General features: G+C 39.4%; 1 protein-coding gene across 2 annotated transcripts in view; it reads right to left on the bottom strand.

Annotated features, from left to right (window-relative positions):
• gpam (glycerol-3-phosphate acyltransferase, mitochondrial) overlaps positions 1-21,809 on the bottom strand; it is a 26,219-nt gene extending 4,410 nt beyond the window's left edge. The window contains exons 1-21 of one of the 2 annotated variants that reach the window (XM_012882348.3): positions 21,612-21,809; positions 19,246-19,384; positions 18,973-19,092; positions 17,775-17,848; positions 15,032-15,145; positions 14,679-14,828; positions 14,497-14,596; positions 13,563-13,699; positions 13,348-13,447; positions 10,317-10,529; positions 9,986-10,099; positions 9,031-9,116; positions 7,732-7,841; positions 6,631-6,701; positions 4,355-4,622; positions 4,088-4,239; positions 3,869-3,946; positions 3,614-3,751; positions 3,334-3,523; positions 1,444-1,502; positions 428-1,329 (exon numbers count right to left, since the gene is read on the bottom strand). In XM_012882348.3, the coding sequence (XP_012737802.2) occupies positions 1,213-1,329; positions 1,444-1,502; positions 3,334-3,523; positions 3,614-3,751; positions 3,869-3,946; positions 4,088-4,239; positions 4,355-4,622; positions 6,631-6,701; positions 7,732-7,841; positions 9,031-9,116; positions 9,986-10,099; positions 10,317-10,529; positions 13,348-13,447; positions 13,563-13,699; positions 14,497-14,596; positions 14,679-14,828; positions 15,032-15,145; positions 17,775-17,848; positions 18,973-19,092; positions 19,246-19,329 (2,475 nt within the window). In that variant the 5' untranslated portion in view covers positions 19,330-19,384; positions 21,612-21,809 and the 3' untranslated portion in view covers positions 428-1,212. Of the gene's footprint in view, positions 1-427; positions 1,330-1,443; positions 1,503-3,333; positions 3,524-3,613; positions 3,752-3,868; positions 3,947-4,087; positions 4,240-4,354; positions 4,623-6,630; positions 6,702-7,731; positions 7,842-9,030; positions 9,117-9,985; positions 10,100-10,316; positions 10,530-13,347; positions 13,448-13,562; positions 13,700-14,496; positions 14,597-14,678; positions 14,829-15,031; positions 15,146-17,774; positions 17,849-18,972; positions 19,093-19,245; positions 19,385-21,611 lie in introns of those variants that run through there. The other variant, XM_021308516.2, reaches the window with a different exon arrangement.
• Between the last annotated feature and the right edge of the window lie 257 nt (positions 21,810-22,066).

The following is a 22,066-nucleotide window of genomic DNA, read 5'->3' on the forward strand; positions in this document are numbered from 1 at the left end:
ATATTGTCAAGAGGAAAATGAGGGAAACCAGACTCAGATGCAGATGAGCTGAAGGTATTAAAGCAACCTGGGCTTCCGTAACTCCTCAGCAGAGCAACAAGCGATGTGCTTCAATGCCACGTTGCACCAAGTGGTTTTTGCTGATACTGTGCAATACAGTCTACAGTCGCTGTAGAAAATATCCTTTCTTATGGTTCTTGGATAATATTCACATTTTGTCTGAGGAAATGGGGGGGACGGGGGTTCATTACCTCATAATCATTCAATTTAACAGAAATAAACACTTAAAATATCACTGTGTGTGAGATGAATTTATAAAAACACATGAATTTCATTCTTTGAACTAAATTAGTGAAAGAAAAAGACTTTACAAAGATACTTTGATTTATTGAGAGGCACTTTCTGTACTTCTGTACATCTGAACCCCTTTGCAGCTGAATGCTTTCATACCTGAAACTGTACAGAACTGTTGACCTTAGCGGCGCTGAGAGATTCAAACGGAAATATCTGAATATTTACACGTTACAGCTGGGACGCCTTCTCTCGGCCGTCCACAAAATCGTTCAGTCAGATATGAAAACATTGTTTATGACTCCCAGATTGTGTGCATTTATGAGTACCACAGCTGGGATATTGTTCTCGTGACCTATGTACAGGAAATTGCTTTAAAAAACAAACTTTGCATTAAACTACATTGTTATTTTCTGTATAGTTGATATCTACAGCGCCCTAAAGAAACTTTTGAAGCCTTTAAATACAAGCAGGTAGAATCATCATAAAATTCTCCTGATTGTTTTTTTTTTCCTATGCATATTTTGCTTGTTTACTTGAACGTATGAAAGGCAGCTTTCTTTGTTCAGATTGCTGTAAAAGTGATCCTCATTTTCTAGCCTGCTTGACCTCACCTGTGTTTTTTTTTTTCTCCCCCTTTTGACCACATCAAAACATTTAAAACTACGTTGGCAATGTTACCAAAGCAAGTCATGGTTTCTGGAGGTACCTCTTAAGATATTTATACATGCCTGTTATTGACTGGCTGGAAAGAAAAGGAGGAAGACTGGCTTCAAGTCTCTTCCAGCTGACAGCCAATAGTTAGCGGCCGTTGCGTGAAGGCACTTCCTGGTAAAGCTTTCCACAGACTAGCACCTGGGATTGTTTTGACGTAACCAGTAGAAGCCCTTTATAAAACGTGTGGTTTTAAAGGTCCCCCAGTCACAGAAGGGTGAAGCTTAAGATGTACTGAAGGAGTTTATTCCGGTTGGCCTGAGGTTGAAAGGTGCTGCTGAGCTCCAAAACTGTTACTCTGTTCTCTCTTCTTTCCTTCAGGACCTAAGGAATCATCCAAACATGGAAGATAAAGGTTAAGCCCCACTGTGAGCCTCTCAAAGTCTACACAAACCAAAGACTTAACGTGAATAAACAGCGTCCATTAAACATGCGTACCCCGAGCTCTTTGAATGTCTTCACTGTGTTCTTAACCAGATAATGAGTTGCACTTTCACCTGAAAAAGAAAATAACACATAAGGTGAATAATAAATGAGACCGTTTTAAATCCTGTTTCATTTATCAAGAGTTAAGGACTTCAATCTTTATATTATAAGTTCAAAAGGTCCAAAACCTGGTTTCTAAATAACATTACAGGTCAGGATCAACTAGTGATGAACAACTTCCTTTTAATAAGCTGCTTGCTTGTGACAGTAAGACTTTAGACTTTATCAGGTCCCAGAAGGAAGTAGTCATGGAAATCATCATCACACATACGACTGACAAGACAGGAGGATAAGAGGCAATTTCCTAAAGTTAAAAACTGATCCGTCTGTGTTAAAGCAGGTATAATATTTGACAGTGGTCTACTCTAATTTTGTAGTAAATTTAAACTTGCTAACTTATTTTTGATGCATCAACAAAGCTAGCTTTTCGCACATGATAGAACAAAATAAATAGCTCAAACAGAAAAATAACAGATTTATTAGGATTGATTTAATGCTTATGTAAAGCGAGTTAACTCAAACTATTTCTGTAATAAAAAAAATGGCTATGGTTTTGAAGCGCTCTTTATGTAACATTAAAAGCTTTTCAGATATACATTTTAATTTCACAGTTTCTGCAACATGTGGTTCACCGTGGTTTTGAGACCGAGTTCTAACTAATGCACCAATAATGATGGTCAGGATGGGTTTTTTTTTGGATAGCAATTTTTATTTAATTAAGTAGGACAGCCCGTTCTGCTAAAGCTAACTGGGTTTTACAAAGCTGCTGGAGGATCCTAACACTAAAACATGCATAGCATCATCCTTTATCTCTGATGCACTGACTCTGCACATTCAGCTGCACAAATTCCTGACTGAACATCCATCTCACTCTGCTGAGGATCTTTGTTGCAGGAGTCCATGGAAACTGTAGCCACTGATAGTTTCACTTGCATCGTTTCGTAATTCAGTTGATAAAATGTTCTTTGTGGTTCCAATTTTTCTTTTGAGGGAAAAAAAAAAATCTTAGAGAGAGATACTCCCCTGCTTTATAAATCAAGCGCTTTGATCGGCACATTGTAGTTATAAATGACAATATCACAGTAGCAAGCTGTGCTCCGTTTGAGCAGGTCACGTCACACAAACAGGCTCGTACAGAGAAGCTGCCTCTTTTAAGGCTTCTTCAATATGAACGCTTGACTAAATGGTACACTTTTGTGACACTGTAGGATTACCAAATTCTACTGTTTTTTTTGTGATTTTTAATTTTTGTATTTTTGTTTTAAATTGCAGACTGGATCCCGGTTAACTTGCCATTTCCTCCTGATCCAGAACACAGTCCAGACTTTCTGAGAAAATATGACAGACAGGTCTCCAGAGCAGATTTCCCAAACAGAATTATTTCTTGACTTAAAATACTTAATTATTTGTGCAATTTTAGTCACATTAATGCCATTTACATCACACAATGTGATGCATTTAAGATGGAATAAAACTAAATGTTAAGGTAATTTATGTCTCCCCCTATAAATGTCACATTGTGCTACCTAGAGTAAGTACTCCTGGATGAAGAGGGGAAAAGAAGACGAACTGCATCTGATGCAGAGATGCATAAAAAGATGGATACATGGATAAACGTACGATGCATGCAATCATTGACTGACAAAAGTAAGCATCCACGGATTCACTTTAAAAGATGAATGCATCCACTCACAGAAGGATAGAGGGATGAATTGATGAATGTCTAAAGAAATCACTAAGACTCAACAATGCAGTGGATATTACTATTAACTATGTACCTGCCTATTGGTATCTGGGTTCTTTTTAACTTTTCCAGAGACTATAAGATGTGTGCAGTATTACCATAAGCAGCCACTCCTCTCTCTGTTCGCGTCAGCAGGTATCTGAAGAGCCTCAGGGTGTAGTCGGACTCAGGCACAGGCTGACTCAAACTGTGGACAAAAACGGCAGCGCCGCTGTAGGCCTCCAGCACTGGACTGAGCAATCGCTGAAGGAAGATGAAGAACTCCTGGTGCTCAGCTGACAGGCTCACCTGTTATAAAAAAGGAAAGACACGTAACACGATGCTTACAAAAATAATGATTGAAAAAGTTGAAAGCTTAGTGAAAACACCAGACAAGACCTTTAAGTAGCGATCTCTCTGCTCCTCTCCAAAGTCGCTGTCTTCGTCCTCTTCGTCGCTTCTCCAGGAGAGAGGCTCAGGGAACTTTTTAGGCCAGGGTTCTTCTGTTGGGCTGGAGCTCAGTTCCTCCTGGTCCTCCTGCAGCACAAAGACAAATGAATAACTAGGCCGAAACCAAAACAGCCCCTTTAAATTATGTTTATTTATTTTTTATTTTTGTCCATCAGAAGCACAGCTGGCAGCATAAAAACTCACATCTGCAACATATAGAACCCCATATTGGATCAGTCGACTCACTGCATCGTTCAAAACTTGGTAAATAGTCTGGCAGGGCTGCGGGATGAAGAGGAGACGAGTTGTTCAAAAAGGACAAACCCCCAGTAGGAGAAATGAGCTCTCATAATGTAAAACAGAAAACCATACGGGTTATATATAGTGAGAAATTTGGAATAATGGATCCGTTTGCTTACTTACCGGTGCCACAGCAACCTCATTGGTTAGGAACTGGGAGAGACCTGCGGCTTTGTGGATGAGTCTCTCCTGACTGAGCAGAAGGCTGCTGCGATCCTTAGGTTGGTGAGCAGACTCCGTCATCAGCTCTCGCTGCAGAGACAGGATACTGCAGGCTGGGGGGAAAAAAAACAAGTTGTTGGAAATCCTGAAAATTAGGGAATGTTGAACACAACCTCGAGCTTTTACAGCATGAGATACTGCAGCTCCAGTACACAAACATCGTCGTACCGATGATTACGTCGGGAATTAAGACGTGGAAAAGGCCATTGCTGTAAAAGTTGAGCTCGAAAAGCGCAGGTACGGTTTGGCTGGGCGCGATGGTGAACTCTCCGTTGCGATTGGCGCTGCTGGTCACGTTGACGCATTTTTCCAGGAGGTGGAGGGCACGCATGACCACATCCTCGGAGTTCCCCGAAAAGCCCAGGTCAAAGTCCCGGGACAGGATCTCTTCCTTCATGTTGAAGAAGTCCTCTACGAGCTTGGACAAAACAACGCCCTACAAAAAAACAAGCAAAGCAAATAAAGAAATAACATTTTAAAAAACTTCATAATAATCTAAATATGCAATAGTGTTTTTTTTTTAGATAGCATGCAGTTACACCAATGCACCTGCAGAGGGCAGGCACCTGCCACTTATGTGTAGAGGTGGTGCAAAAAAGTTGAAGGACATTTTTAGGTAAAAGACAGCTGGGACTTGAGGGCATTTATTGTGCTCAGCAAAAGTATTCCTACCCTTTACTGTGACACCCCTATCCAGACCTAACGACTAAATACAGTACACCTGTTATGTGATCCCAGCATAAATCCAGTCGCTCTGTGAAGACCTCGAGGGTTTCTCAGAAAACATTAGAATACAAATAGCACCATGAAGACCTTATCAGAGCGCTGTTTAATCAATCAATCATCTGAAAACAAACAGCAAGACAAACTGCAAGGCAACCAAAGACAGGAGGCAAATGGTACCTCTGGATGAGCTGCAGAGATACACAGCTCAGGTGGACTAATGCATCCATGATAGGGCTGAACAATTAATCGCATTTTTAATATAATCGCGATTTTATAAAACGCAATTTCCAAATCGCAGAGGTCAGCAATTTTTGGCTATGTAACAATTAGTGAATCCGACGCGTCCTTTAGGTTTCGGTAAAATGTTTGAAGTGGGTTTACCTCCACGCAGAAGGGAAGACAGTTGGAGCAGTGAGATAATCTAAGTTTACTACTTGTTTTAGGGTTTATATAATCATACATACCATTAAGTACAGGTCAATCAGTTTAATACATAGACTTGTTTGTTGGTTGCACTTTATGTTCAACAAGGATCGATGTCCAAATCCACTAAAAGCTGTTCTCTTGAACAATATTCTGATCAATAGAAATATTAAAAGTTCTTGTTTTAAATAGTCCTTGTTTACAAACATCTTTATTTAGAGGCCATTTTTGTTACTTGTGGTTAATGCAGAGAACAGTCAATATTGCAATTTTGGTTGAAATATATTGCAGGCAGAACGCAATCATTTCTGCACCAAGTTTAGATGCTGTGGGTCTTTTAGCAACTAATCCACATGGCGAGGAAACAAATTGATTTGTTGTTTGTATATGTTTAAAAGGACATGATAAATTAAACTGGGGAAACTGGGAAAATTGCATTAAATCGCAATATTAAAAGGAAAAAAAAAAAATCGCAATTAGATTATTTTCCAAAATTGTTCAGCCCTAGTCCACGAGATGACTATTAGTTGTGCACTCTACAAATCAGGTCTTTATGAAAGACTTCAAAGAAAACAGACGCTTCCTGAACACACTTCTCCCTTCTGAACACGGTAGTGGCAGCATCATGCTATGGGGAGGCTTCTCCTCAGCAAGGACAGGGAAGCTGGTGGGAGTTTATGGGAAGATGGATGGAAACTAAAAACAGGGCAATTCTCAAAGGAACCTTGTTACAGATTGCTGAAGATTTGAGACCAGCAGAACAATGACCCTAAACATGCAGCCAGAAGCTACAATGTATAGTTCAGATCAACACATATCTACGTGTTAGCCAAAGTCCTGACCTGCTGTCCAGCCAATTTTAGCCTGAGCTGTTTTGTGAAGAACTAATTACTAGATTATTTTACATTACTAGATGTGCAAAGCTGGTACAGACATACTACAAAAGATCTTGTTGCTGCAACTGCAGCAAAATCAGGTTTTTACAAAGTATTGACCCAAACAGACCTCACACCTTTTAGACTTTTTTTGGAAAAACTTCTTAAAAGCAAAAATTTTTTCCTCATTTCTCATTCATCCAATATCTCTGGTTGCGTTATTATAAAAAAAAAATTCAAATAAAATACGTTCAAGTTTGTGGATATGGAAAGGTCTAAGGGAGATGAATACTTTTGCAAGGCAATCTACAGCAAATGACACTCAACAGGAAAAAGGAAGAAGAAAAGGGAAAATGATGTAAACATAAAGGGACAGACCAAACAGAGACATGAGGAAACAGGATAAAAAGCCAGACTTACCTGTCTGTGTCGGTACAGGAGCAGGCAGGCAACGATGTGGGTCGACATGATCGCTGATGATTTGTTAGCAGCTGCCAGAGGAGACAAGATGCTGTTATGAGCAAAAAAAAAAATGTCTTTGGGTTTAAAATATATCAAGCAGGAAAAAAAACGGAACACTTAGAATTAAATAATCAAAGCTTTATGGAAAACTTCCTAAAAACTTTAATCTTAGCAGCTTCATTTCTATTTAATTCGGTCTAATTAAAATATGCTGATCTAATATTTAGCGTTTCATAACATTTCTCAGCGTGACAAACTAACCAGGACTTGGTAGGACACATTGAAAAGGAAAAGCTCTAGTGATTAACCACAGGCGTGACAAACCTCTGGCAGAACCAGAATCACAGCTGGGGACAACCTGCTTTAACTGGTTTGGCAGCGAGGATTAACACAAACCTGGCAGGTCTATCTGCAGATCTTCCCTACAGACGACCGTGAATCTTAACCTTCATTATCAGAACGTTAAATTGATCCGAGAGATTGTTTTCCCAAGCAAACATTTTTAGAGTGATAAAGGATTATGTGGACGTTCAAAGCACAGGTTACTAGAGTTCATTTCCAGTATAGTGAGGACAAAAAAACCGGGGCTGCATTCTTCCCATTTCTCTCCTCCCCTTCTCCCTATTGGCTAGAAGCAACATGCCACCCAGCTGACTGCTGTGCAATTGGTTTAACAATAAATAACACAAAAAAAAAAAAGAAAAGCCGGCGCTCAACCGTGCATCTGAATGAGAAGAGGAGAACCAGTCACTGCAGCGTTACCCCCATGACAAAGCACCCTGAGTGATGTAATCCCGATGGGCTGATGCTTTGCTTTGCTTTGCAGTGCTGGACTTCAATTAAGATGAAAGATCGCATTTCATGGCTGTTTACTTTACAGACAGGTGCAGCTTTAATGAAGGATAAAAAATAAGACTTATGCACTCAGAAAATGTAATTAAAAAAAAAGGTAGCTTTTGTGCTCCTATATTTTCAACAAAAGACGGGACTCTCTGACGAGGTAATGATTCCTCCAAAGGCAGCAGAGTAGCAACCGACTGGAGTTTGGGGATTTCTTACTGAAGAGGACGTGCTTGGCCAGGTTGTTGATGAGATGCCGTCTGAAGAGCTCGTCGGGGACCTCTCGGTCCATCTCCTCCTCTTCCTGCTCCTCAAACTGACCGTCAGGCCTGGAATAACAGCAAAGTGTGATACAGGTCAATACATTAGAAATCACAACACAGATCGTTCATTTCCATAATTCTACTCTTACAATAAAACTTAAGACTACACAGAATTATACATTTCAAGCATTAAAAATAAATAAATAGATGCATAAACAGAAGAAATATAACAAGAGGACCACAAGGCAATATTATAGACAGATAGCAGCAAAAAACAGTAAAAAGAAAATGTTGCTTTACTAGGAATGCACGATACATGCTGGCAATATAAGTATCGGCCAATATTAGACATTTTTTAACATATTGGTCCCATAGGCATAACTGGGCCAATATCAATAACCAATGTTTATATCCATCTTGGTGTTTAAATCCTATATTGCTGTTATCTGCAATAACAAACAATATTAGTATTGGATTTCCATATCAGTCCTTCATGAATTTTCTGAGATACCAGTTTGGTAAAAAAAAAAAATAAATGGTAAATTAAATAAATCGCTAATGTTAATATTTACATATACAGAGAAATCCTGATCAGAGTTTGTTTAAGCATTTGTTAGAAGTTGTAATATAACTCTATAAAAGGGTAACTGATTATTCTCTGTTTCGCCCTCATGTCTAAGCTTTAATCAATCCTCAAAAAAAACATTTCAGAGCTGAAGTTAAAAGCTTTTTACATCTACAATCAAACACTACAGTCTTGATCTTTCTTTCCTTTATGTCCAAACTCATGGCCTGTCTCAACACGCCCCAGCCAGACATGTCACTCGATGAAAAAAAAAGAAAAAAAGTTTGGTTATATACTACTAATGTATCTTCATCGCAAATTCCTTCTATTGATATAAACTCTAGAAGAAAATAATAAATAAAAATAAAATAAAAACCGAGTTTGAGACTTTAGACATGCTGGGAGAGGCTGCAGCTGCGATAAGGGACATTTTGTCCAACAGTCTTGGTTTTACTAAGGCGGGACTGCTTTGAACTGGAGTAACCTCTCCCAGTGGAAAGTCAGAGGGCCGGTCTCAGATGCCTAATGACAGACACCGCTGTGAAGCAGCGGGAGGGAGAAATTAGCTTTGGACATAAAACGTTGTCACATCCAAGACGGAGGGACATCTGGTTTCTGCATAAACAACGGGCAGACAGAGGCAGAGAGAGATCGCTCGTGCTGGGAAAGAGAGTATGAGAGGTGCATTACTGTGCGGAAATGATGTGTGGCATCAAGGCGTTTTCCAGAGACACTGGCGGGGGAATGTGACGGCTCCTCTGGGTGTCCATGTACTCCTAAATATGACAAACAACACAGAGACAAAGCTGCTTGTAATTTGCATCGCATGTAAGGACATCTAATTAATAACTGAAACACTGCAACATGATCATCTTGAATTTGCGGATCAAAACCTCAGATATTGTATTTTGCAGCAATCCCCCCAGTAAATTAGCTTAAAAAGCCTTAAAAATCAATCGTTTTTAAAACAAAAAGAACAAAACGTTCTGGTAGTTAAAAGGGCTCATGATGCCATGTGGTCTAAATCCACCGTAGCCAAACGTTCCCAGGAGCTTTGTAAGAAAAATAACTTTAGTTTCAACAAGCAAATAAATTAATTCCAGTTAGTTTCAGCAGTTTTGGAAAGCTCTACAGGTTTACATTTTGTGATTGTAGGACAGAAATGTCTCTTATTCGCCCTGGAATGTATCCCAAAGTACTGGTGGGCAAGTAGGTAGCATATAGAATTTTTTTTTTTTAATCATAGTTAAAGTTGTGTTAAAAGTTAGTGATCTGAATGAAGTCATGGGCAAGTTTAGGTGAGTAGCTATTTTTTTGGAAGCCATTTCCTGACTTATCAAGAACAAACAGACGTTCCCATATAAATCCCATGTTCTCCTGTCTTTCCCATTTTATGAACTGCTTGCCTGTTTAAATTCATGTAATATTTATACCACAAAAAAAAAATAGAACCCATAACTATTTAAAATGACCTGACAATTTTATAAAGTTCTACAAAAAGAAACAAAAATGTGTTAGATTCATTTATTTCATTACTTTATTTTCATTACCACCAGGAATCATGTCAAAAATAATAATTTCTTAATGTGGGACTGGACACACCAACCATAGCAGCTTCGTTAGATACAGATTTGTGATTAATCACCTTTAGAGAGAAGGGCTGATTGAAATCGACTCGTACACAGCCATAGTTTTTCCTTAGCATCCTAAATACTCCACACGCGATCCCCCACCAGCTCTCATTCTTCTTGGGTTTGCCCTGAGGAACAGAAAGAATCAGGGCTTTGATAATCAGATTAGAGCCATTTCTATAAAAAAAAAAAAAAAAAACTATAGCTAAAGCAAACGATTTGAAACATTAGTGTCAAGAAATCCCTTTTGCCACAACAGATAGTTTTCCTTTTATGCATATACAATTATTTAAATAAAACTTTTGTTGCTAAAGCAAGTCAGACCGACATCATCCAGGAGCTTACCAGCTGCTCGCTATTATAGTTGCCCTCAATAATGCGGTCATAAGAGATGCCAACTGGCACCACCAGCACATCTCGGATTGCCCCTGTGCACAGCGTGTCGACCACGATGGACAGCATGCCGGCGCGTGCTGGAAACGGCTTGCCGCTGCGGGACCGGGTACCCTCCAGAAAGACCTCCAGAAACTGCTGCTGCCTCAGTAACTCCTCTGTGTACTGCAGGAGGATTGAAACGACACACGTGAAGACTTCAGGTGAAAATGTTTACCGTTAAACAACTCAAAAGGTGGCCCAGTGGTAACGTGGAGGCTGAGTCCAAACAAGGCAATGTAGGCAATACAGTTTGCCGTTTGAATATAAGAGAAATAGGCAGTGTATGCAAGTTTGACCCGGGGCACATGCAGGTAGCAGCTACGCAGTGTAACAATATCCCCCTGGGTTTAGTGGAGACACAGCTGTCTCTAGCAATGCAGACACTTTTAGGAAGCGAATCTGCTTCCTGAAATATAACATAGATAAAGGGCACCAAGTTCAAACTGTAAAGAGAACGAACAGCCACGCTCTGCGGGGAGACACTTTGTTCTTCACTGCTTCTATTTCTGCCTGTGGAGGAATTCATCTGCTTACATTTCATTAAGCCTCACACTAAAATCTTATCTGCTGCTTGAGGACATTTGAAATGTTGTGGCTAGCTTGGATGATCGGTTGAACCGCTGTAAAGAAAAAAAAAGAAAACAAAAAACTGGAGCTAATCACTGTGAGCAGCTGCTTGTGTGTCTCGGAGATAACTTATCAAAAGAGACAGCATACACAGTCAAGTCGGCTACGGTGTACATCTTTTACTGTTTTTTACCTCTTTTCAAACAGGAAACTTTGTTTTTTATGGTGTGATTGACTCAATTAGATAAAATAAGCTATATATCATGAGTTTAAAACACGTAATAATTTATATTGAAGCGTATGCGACATATTCATACATACATTTAAATATATTTTATTGGGATTTTACGTGACAGACCAATACAAACTAGCACATAACTGAAGTTGAACACAAGTGACGCATAGTTTCTAAAGGTTTTTACTAGTAAAAATCTGAAAAGTGTGGCAAGCATTTTCTCCTGTTCTTGCTCGTTCTTTGTAAATTAGCTCGAGCTGATTCTGGCTGAAAACAGCCCTTTTGATGTCGTGCCACAGTTTTCTAAATAGATTTAGATTTGGACTTTGACTAGGCCACTCTACTATAAGAATATGCTTTGATTTAAACCAGTGGTGTCCAAACAGTTTGCACATTGCAAGTTAAAAGTACTCAACTTCAATGAAAGGTGTGCCCAAGTTTGTTTGTTTTTAGTAAAAACTCACTGGATGTTTTTGACAAACTAAAGACTTATTAGGGAAAAAAATACTTTGGGTTGCACATACAATTTGCTTTTAAGAAAGATATAAATTAGTCATAGAAAATCTAATCCTAAAAGTGTCCATTCGGCATCGGCTCCATTTGCTGGAGGGCCAAATTTGTACCATTCTTGAACTGACAAGTTTTCCAAGGGCCACAAATATCCCCCGAGCAGCACTTTGGGCATTCCTGCTCTAAACCGTTCCAACATAGCAAGTCTTACAGCCTTTAAAATTCAAGGCTTGGTTTAGATTTAGTTCAATCCATCTTATCTCATCAGTTCTAACCTGCAGTCCTGCCCCTGCAAAGGAAAAGCATTCCTTCAGCATGATGCCCCTACCACCACGGTGAAGACCTGTTCATGCTGATTTGCAGCGTTAGTTTTCTCTGCCACACGTAGCGTTCTGCATGCAGACCAAAAAAACGAGAAGAAACATTTTGGTCTCATCTGACCAGAGAACATTTTCCCATGTTTGCTGAATCCCATTCTTGGCTTGTAGCAAATTGCAAACAAGACTTCTTATACTTTTCCTGAAGCAACGGTTTTCTTCTTGCCACTCCTCAGTAAAGGTCTGATTTATGGAGTGTACAGCTATTAGTCGTCCTGTCAACAAATCTCTCCTCGGCTGAGATTTAGATTTTGTGATGCTCTTCGTGTTACTATGGTTTTCTTCGCTGCTTCTATGGTTAATGGTCTCCTTGCTCAGCCTGCCAGCTCAGGTGGATGGCCATGTCTTGGCAGGTTTGCATACTCTTCCCACTTCTTCCATGATAATGAAGTGAACACTGGTGGACAAATTCCAGTTTTTTCTGAGGGTAACTGGTTGCGTGATTTTAGTTCGGGGATATCAGATTACAGACAAGCGTTCACACGCCACTCTTCGTATCTTTATTCGTACAAATTAATTCAGAACCATGCCTTATTTGTCTTTTACTTGACATTTCTGCAATGTTTTGTGTTTAGATACTCCAAAAAAATAAATTCTAATCTAGTGAAGTTTGTAATTGGAATGTGCCAAAATTTGTGAAAGCATTCACAAAGTTGTTACTCAATGTTTTTCCTTCACAGTGATGCTCAGACTGGTTTTTCTGACAAGCAGAAACCTGCTACCCATTATCTGATTGACCAAAAGAACGTGCTCCTTCAGTTCTGGCTGAACTAGTCTCTAATTTCTTGGACATCTTATGATCCAGAAGCTCACATCCACTCGCCGAAACCTGATACATTCTACCTGTTTGAAAGGAACTGATCAATAAATGCTTTGAAATCTCTAAATCTACTTTGTAACACATGCAGGCAAAATAAATGAGTATAATTGTACAATTTAAACTAGCTTAGACTTCTGCAGACACAGAGGCACTGCGGCAGAGCTTGTAAGCTGATCAGAAGATCTGAAAACGTATCCTTAAATTAAAAAGTCAGGAGATGTATAACTCAACCCAGGACGCTTCAAATGCCAGGATCAAGTTTACTCAAGTAAACATTTTCAGATGTCAGAATTTTTGCCCGACTGCAAACACTGTGGGATTGTGGTCCGAATAAACTTTAAACAAGAATGAAACAAGAAGTGCAGATGGTGTGCTGAGATTATATAACTAAAGCTTTTAAATCTCTAATCATTCCAGTAAAAACGGACTTACCGCATGTAGCAGCGAGCGGTACAAAACGTCTTTCCTTCCATCTCTGGCCTCATCCATTCTCCGCCGTATGAAGAATCCGCCCAGTTTGCGGATCACAGTGCTAAAAAAAAAAAAAGGGGGAAAAAAGGACAATTGTTTAATCTGTTTATTCGCTAAGAGATGAGTTTTGCCTGTTTGTTAGGTCAAACTGTATGTGAGGCTTTGCGGCTGTTTACCTAAGGATTGGGATGCTGAGATTGTTTCCAGCCGCGATGTGGGGCGCTTTGATGTTGTGGCAGAACAGAATCAGCGTGATGAGCAGGTAGTCGATGTGGGATTTGTGGACAGGGAGAAAGACCATGGGCAGTTTTCGCTGCAAAGAAGAAGAAGAAAAAAAAAAAACAGGTTTTCTAATGAAACACAACATCAAGACTTTTTGATCTAATTTGCCGTGATTCTTCTGTATATTTACAATGGACAAGAAGTGCAAACAAACCAACAATAAGTTGCACACATTAGAAAACAATGAAATCTATTGCATATGTAGTAAAGTAAGAACATTTTATCAGAGTTTCTAAACATTTTAATCTCAAAATTGCATACTTCTGCATATATATTTCTGAGTTTTGTCCCTTTTAGCCCATTTTAAATAAATTATCCATTTGAATAAACTTGATGTCAGATGGAGGCTCAAAAGGCAAAAAAAGCCAATATATTGCTTTAAGGTGTTGGTAGATACCGTTTACTCATCCCTGCCAACATTTATAGCAGAAATAAGTTTTCCCATTATAACTTTTGTTATTAAGTTTGATATTTGAAAAGTATCTCTTGCTCATTCCCGGCTCCATAGGTTGGGAACCACTGGGATATGTAAGAAAGCCGGAAATTGCATAATATTTTTCCAAACTCTCATTTCCTTTGTCAAGAATAATCCAGACTTGTAAAATACTTGAGATTATACATTTTCCTCCTCTGCAGGAACCCTGTACATATGGTTACCTGAACTTGATTTTCTTTTTTTTCTTTTTTTACCCTATAATATACAATATACAAATGCTTCAGAAACCAGACGATAAAGAAGAGCAAACCAACTAAGTAAATAAAACAATAAAACAAGTGTTATCTTTTTGTATAGCAACAGATCATGGTGTGCAAGTAAAAAATGCTAACCTCTGAGGCAGCTTTCTTGACCATTTCAAGCTGTCCTTTGTGGATCTGGATGCTCCAGAAGAAACCATTAAAGAGCCTCAGGAGCACCCACCCTGTCAGCCTAAAACGAAAAATAAAGTAAAGACAGAGCAAGAGCAACAAGGGCTTTTCTGCAGTAAAAAGAAAGAGAAAAATCCTTAAACCTAATAAAGGCTGGAGAAACATTGGCCACCATCTCTTGGAGAAAGGCTCTGGCTTTTTGCTTCACTTTACCGACAGCCTTGTGCTCGTGGCTGGGCTGGTTTGCCGCAGCCTCCACATCTGTTGCTACCTTCAAAATAGCCGCCTCCACCCTGCGGAAAACACAAATCACAACCAAATACATGTGTCATGTCAACAAAAACATCTAGTTGCGCTTTGTCTGTTAAAAACATAGATTACTGGTTTATAATTAAGAAACTGTTACACTGCTTTATAGCTGAAATTGACTTTCCGTGAGCAAAGGTCAATGAAAGACAACATTTCTGTCCCTTTAAAAGGTTGCGTTGACTCCTACCTGCTGTTGTTGAGCACATTGTCAACCACATTCCTGGTGAACATGTCCTTGTGGACGTCTCTCTCCATTACGAAGAGTACATAACTGAGCCTGCGTGCCAGCCAGCCCCGCTGTCTGTGACATTACACAAGAATAGACCAATAAACAAGGTTAATTTTTTTTTATTTACACATAAAGGTGCTCAAAATACATAAAAGGAATATCATGATGAGTTTACAGTAGCTGACAATCTCAGTAACTGGCAGCAAGCTACAGTATTTCAGCAAACAGTTTTACTTTTTTTTTTAGTTTGCCCTGTGTACACCCACGGTTATACAGCCAAAACAAACAATAGCCAGGTATTTATTTAAGACTGACAGAAGTTTATCCTGACCTCTTAAGGATAAATTAGGCTAATGCTGGACCTAAGGCCAACATATACCTGTCCCCCTCCAGATGATTTTATATGAACAATATTGTTATTAATTAAAATCATAGGAAGTAGAAGTTTCAATAAATTACAGCTATTATTTATTCTAGGGATGTCTCAAACCAATACAAAGTATTGTTTGGGAGATCTGATCAAATTATTTTTTAAATGATCAGTATCGGACCACCTGACAAAACTCAATCAACACTACCTCCAGTTGGAGGACGAGCTCTGATTTTATGTCAGCGAGTCATCCAGCTTTGCTTTGAACAGACATGACCAATTGTGTGTCCCAAGAATTTGTCAGTAATAATGAAAATTATAGTGAAAGCGAGACTGTCCTGGCCGCTGAGGTTCCCCGTTTGTGCCACTGTTCAGAAAATTGAGAATCTTATTTCCCCAAATAGCTTTCAGTGTGAGAGAAAGACCCTCACAGAAAGCAGCTGAAAGACCAGTAATTAAGATGCATGGCGTTCAAAGTGAAGCACTAAGTTTAGGATGCAGGAGAACTTTTTTTTTTTTTATCTTTGTCAACACATGAATAACCCGTGCTAAACCTGAAATATGCATAAGTATTAATGAGCCTAACTATAAATGAGTCATATCAAAACATCATTACAAAAGCTAGTGTTAGCCTAGCATTTTAGCATTTCATCAAATTGCTCTGCTGAAGCAGGACTATTGAAGATTATAGTTGTGTGTTTCAAGTAAAATTACAAAACTAGGGATGCAAACCAACAATAGACTTAATGTTAATTGCTGATTAATGGTTTATTAGATTAAAGTTTGTTCCAATCCGTTTAACCGATAACATCCAACACATGGACCTTCTTTCAGTGTTGTAGTATGGTGGCCATCCAGAAGGGAGCGCTTAACGTATAGAAGACCAAATGGAGTCTGGTATGGGATTATTTTACAATGTTTAATGACAAGGATGCAAAATGCACTTTATACAGTTCTGTTTTTAAATATAAACACTCAACAAGCTCCTTAGGTTACCACCTAAATGGCACCATTCAACCACACTGCATGGCAGAACAGCGTCAACTTCTCAACCAAAATGCTCGGAAGGCAAGGATGTGATGACAGAAAAGCGGAGAGCATTACGCAAACAATTTGTTACATAATAGAAGAAAAAAAAGATGATGCGAAAAGCACGGTTGATGCTAAGGGCTTTTGTGGGGAAATATAAGATTTCATGTATTTTATTCTAATTATTATTCTCTTATTTTTTTTCTATTCAGTAACCTAATAACTTCCTGTCTTGTTATACTTAAATACATAAATAAATATGTCTTAAGTTTAATAATGTGTGAGAAAACCACAATTTTTAGTTTATCCAGTCAGTGTTTAACACAGGAGCAGAAATTAACTGTTAAAATGTTATGATGTTCCTCTTTTTAAATTCAACATATTGTAAAAAATTTAGCCCTTTGTGTTATGGAGAGACCCGATTGATACAAGAGAACACTCAGGTTTTTAAGAAAATGGGCGCTTATCAATCAATCGATAGTTGATTTATAAGATCAATTAACTTGAGATTAAATCATTATCCGATAACTTGCATCTCTATTATAAACTTATGAGCATTTTAAGTGAGGTGTTGTCAAACCAACATATTAGCTTTCTTAACCTAGTTCACCCTGAGCTGGAGAAGCCTTTTAAGGCTGTCCACCAGAAACTCTGCTTTGGAAAACATTTTGACTGAAGCATCCTGAGTGTTATTGGTGAAAAACTGTAATTCAGTTCAAAAATACTTAATTCGTCCAAAAAGGGGAATTAAACGTTGTTGTAACTAATATCATGCAGATTTTTTAAAGAGTTGTAGTAGATGGTGATGGCAGTGGGCAGGAATAATCTTTAGCCATCTGTCGGTTTAGAGAGCATAGAAAATATGGTTTGTTAACGGAAAACAACTAAGTCCTATTTTGGTATATTTACACCAAGTATATGTTTATCTTGTTTGAGGTTATTAGTCTTAGTTCTGCTTTCTAAGGTGGATGCCTTAGAATGCCTTGACAAACACTTTTAATAATTTATGAATCTCCCTTTCCACTGTGTCACAGATCAGGCCATTTGACCTAAAGTCATTCATTATACACATGTTGTTTAGAAATACAGCACCTGGCTGACGTGTGCTAACTTTTTTTATTCATGGGAGAAGCATCTCAGTGTGAGGCTAAAATACATGAGACGTCAAAGCGAAACAAAAGTCACCAGCTTAATGTCTTGAGTCATAATTTGAGTTGGTTCTTCTTTTTGTGGGTAATAATATGAAGTAGTGTAGCTGTGACTTTGCATACTAATACAGGAAACAGCTCCTCTTGTGTTTACCTAGTGTGGGTCTCATTGATGTAGATGACATTACGCAGGCCCAGAGAAGGAATGCTGGGGTTGAACAATTGCTCCTAGAAAAAAAAAAAAAAGGAAGAGGAAATATTATTCACTAACATGACTTCAAAAATGTTTTAGTTGACTGAATAAGTCTCATATGATATCACACTGTTAATGAACCAATTATAGTTACTGGGGTCAAAATTTTTGTGTCTTGCAAAAACATTTATATCACTTGAACTTTTTTTTAACATTTCAACCACATACATAGTTTCATATATATGTTTTTACAAATAAAAATCTAAAAAACGTGTGACATGCAGTACATTTCTATTTTTCACCACCTGAACAATGTGAACATAAACCCCACTTATTTAACCTCTGACAGGTTATTCTCCTTCCAGGAATACTGTTTATTTAGCTCCATCGTATAAACTCTGATCAACTTCCCCGTCTTTGCTGCAGAGAAGGATCCCCACGGCATGATGCTGTCACCACCATGTTTCACAGAGACGATGGTTTGTTTAATGCAATAGTTTTCTACCACACATGCCATTTTGCATGAAGTCCAATAATGTACATAAGAGCACCTTTCTCCACACGTTTGCTGTCTCCCCTATGAGTTTGTGCCAAGCTGCAAACATCTCATGGCTTTTCTTTTGCTATTCTTCCGTAAAGAAATGGGAACCCTGAATGATCTTTCTTTTCATTCTCAAATATGAACTTATTTGTGCTGGTCGGACACATAAAATTGCAATGAATCACATTAAATGTTCTGGCTGTAACATCATAAAATGTAAAAAGGTTCAAGGGATGTTTGAACAGTTTTGCAAGGCGCCATACGGTTGCCACTTAGGTTCTGCAAGTCCATCATGTCCTTATGTACTCCTCGTGTATGACGTAGAAGTTACAGCAGGAAACTCACACATTTTTGTCCAAATCTTCAACATGTTAGATTAAAAAAACAAGTTGGGTCAGTGACAGCATTTATCAATGGAAGGATATGATCCATCCAAGACTTTACTACTGAGATAGACTAAAAGATGGCTCATATTAATGAAATGTGTTTAGGTTTGACAGGCAGCTGAACAGAGATCACTTTCTTTACAGCTCACCATTAGAAAAAAAAAAAAAAAATCTTCAAAGTGATGAATCTGAGTTCAGTGACAAAAAAAGGTAGTTGGCAAAGGAACTTTACCCAGCTCTGAGGTGTACAGGAGTGACAGCATCGGCCCACAAATGGCCTCTTCCTGTTCAGCAGGCCCTCCTTCCACGTCCTGGCAACAGAGCGCAGGACTGAGGGACTGGTGCTGCGGTCCTTGAAACACAGCAGCACATGAAACTCAATTAGGATGAAGGCAGAAAACATGAAAAGGGGCTCTTCAAAGGGTCCAAACATTTGGCAGGACTGATCTGGAGCTGTCGTTCTATGACGAGGTACAATAACAGTTAATTTGCGAGTCTGACTTACAACGTCTTCGTTGGGATGTTTCCAGCGGTTGCACCACTGCTCTCCATTGCCGACCTGCAGCAACAAGCCGTCGGACAGCTCCATCTTTACGGCTGCCCCTTCCGCTCCGTGCAGATCACACACACCGGATGCTGGCAAGCTGAGGAGATTTCACAAACGTCAGCCTTGCGATACGCACTGTCTGTGAACAACAGCTGGCATTTTCTGCTTAACTCTGGAGAAATTCACCTGCAGGCAGCTAAATCGGGTTCCAGGGAATTTTGTTTGTTCTCGTAACGCGTCAATTTGTCTTGAGCACAATGCCGACCAAATTATTTACAACCAATCAACATGAGCCAGTACTCCAGGTCCTCTCAAACCGGTTACCTAATGTGGGCGTGCTTTTAAAAAGCTGGAATGCCTTGAGAAAGTACTTGTATCACTTTAATCGCTTGACATTCTATGTCACCGCTGGTGAACTTCAGTTAATATTTGTAAGGATTTTATCCAACAGATCAACAAAGTAGATGGGAAGACAAATTGAGCCAAACATAACGCATAAAACTTGTGACGGGCTCCAAAAGACCTCAGACTGAGGTGGGTCAGCTTCCAGCAACACAAAACAGAAGGTCAGAGCTACAAATGGGATGATTTCAATTAAAGCAAAATCATGTGATAAAAAAAAAAGATCCAATTCAGAATCTGTCGCAAGACTAAACACATAATAAAATGCATTAAAAGTTTGTAGTCCAAGCGCAATTCAACGTAAAAGTCCGAAGGGTGTGTGTAGATTTTTCAAAGTAAAGCTAATCTAATACCATTGTGAGACACTACAGGGCATACCTTTGATAAAACTACATATTAAAATGCATACACAAACAATTATCCTACTGTAAAGTTATCTTTATAATTTTCTTCTGGGATATTCTGAGCTCCAGAAAAGAAAAACTGATCAAACTGGAACTTAACAACACATCCACCCATGAGACATCCAACAGTATACGACGCAATAGCCAACGGTTTCACAATAAACGTACTTCTACAGGAGAGAGCATGCAGGTAGATGGCATAAGGTATGTACGGGTTCCAACTAATGTATAACGGCAAATAGGTCAGTGAGTCACTTTATGAATGAGTGCAAAGTTACTAAACATCATGCGATGCACGTGACGCAAGAGAGCCGGCGCAGTTCCATCTCTCTGTGAATAAGTCTGAGAGAGGTGGGATAAGGCAGGGCTCCTTGCTAAACTGCGTGGCTTTAAAATTGCCCAGCAATGGATTAACAGCCCTTTAAAGCCGTAGTCCCTTTTAAAGGCGCCGTTATCCTACTAAGTGATGCAAATGCAGATCAAGGGGAAACAGGATTTTCAAAAAGGGCTGGTGACCGAGAGTAGTCCCGTCCGATGGGGTGAGCGCTGGAAGCAAACCAGAGAAAAAAGCTGGAGAATCTGGAGGAGGTGGGATTAGGCAACATGTAAAAGCAGCCCGGATATATCATGTGCATGGACGCACTCGATTTAGAAGCATAAAAGCGGGATTTAAAAACAAAAAAAAGCTGCTTCCTGCTTTTCTCAAACCGTAATACGGAGAAAGGATTTATTGCTAAAAGTTGCATCACACCTAATTACACCAGAGTGAACGTCAAGCGAGTTGGTGTGACCAGCCCAGATCCAGGCAGGAGCCCATGCTGTGAATCCTGTACAGTGTATGCACACTGCTGGGCTAATCCCCCACACACTGTCTGCAGTAACCAGGTCAAACAGGAGAGGTCTTTGTGACAGATGGGCAGTGCAGATGACTACTGGAGCAGACAACAAAAGCACAAACAATGCACCCCGGTTTTTTGTGTTTTGTTTTTTTATTATTATTATTATTATTGTCTGTGCTCCAGCCTCGCCGCACTGTCATTTCTCCTCTTTGGGTAGAAAACTCAAGTATGCGCAGAGTTATTTAAACGTGTCCTCAGCAGTTCCTGCTGTCTCTCTGCTGCAAGGCATGCCGTGGCTGAGCTCCACGAAGACATTATTTAAAGCCTAAGCGAGTCTGGCCCTTTGTGAATGAAACGTTCAAAGGCATCAACATTACATTCATTTAGGTGAAGTAAAGGTGAGACAAACAGAACAAAACAAAAAAAAGAGGCTCGACACTGATTTTCAATGTCAATTTAAATTCAGGGGCGTTGTGCCAGTCGATATTAAAAATAATAATAATAAAAAAATTACTCCAAGCACACATAACCGTGTAAAAAAAAACAAAAACGTAGTACGAGCCAGTGCTACGATACAGGTATTGTGCCAGTGAGGAGCCGCACCGGCTACTACGTCTGCTAGCATCAAGGTTAGCTACAACAAAACATGCTAGCGAGAACAAAAAAAAAGACGTCTTACCTTAATTATTGTCTTACGCTGAGTCATATTTCAAGCAAATTAAGCTCGTCGAAAAACCAAACCGGCATGTCGCTGACTGTTTCACCGCCCTGCTCATACGCTCAACCTGCGAGGAGCGGACTGCACGGCTCCGACCGGGCAAAGATGTCAAGAGAGGCAAAGCGCACGCCGCTCGCCCCGGTGGCTGTGTAGGGGAGCGGTGCACTTCCGCCGGAAGCCGGTAGAGGTCAGCGCTGTGCCCACAGACCTACATGGCGCTGCCAGCTAAGCAAAAACTGATTTGCACATAGTTGCATAAAACGTCGCAACCGTTCTCTTATTGTCTGACATTGAATCAGGGCACACCTTTACCATACCATGTTTATTTATAAAGCGCATAAAAACAGCTGAGAACAAAGTGGTGCATTGCTACAAGTTAAACACATCCATTGAAAAAAATTTAATTAAATTAAAAA

Source organism: Fundulus heteroclitus, chromosome 10, assembly GCF_011125445.2.
Source record: "Fundulus heteroclitus isolate FHET01 chromosome 10, MU-UCD_Fhet_4.1, whole genome shotgun sequence".
Classification (NCBI taxonomy): domain Eukaryota; kingdom Metazoa; phylum Chordata; class Actinopteri; order Cyprinodontiformes; family Fundulidae; genus Fundulus; species Fundulus heteroclitus.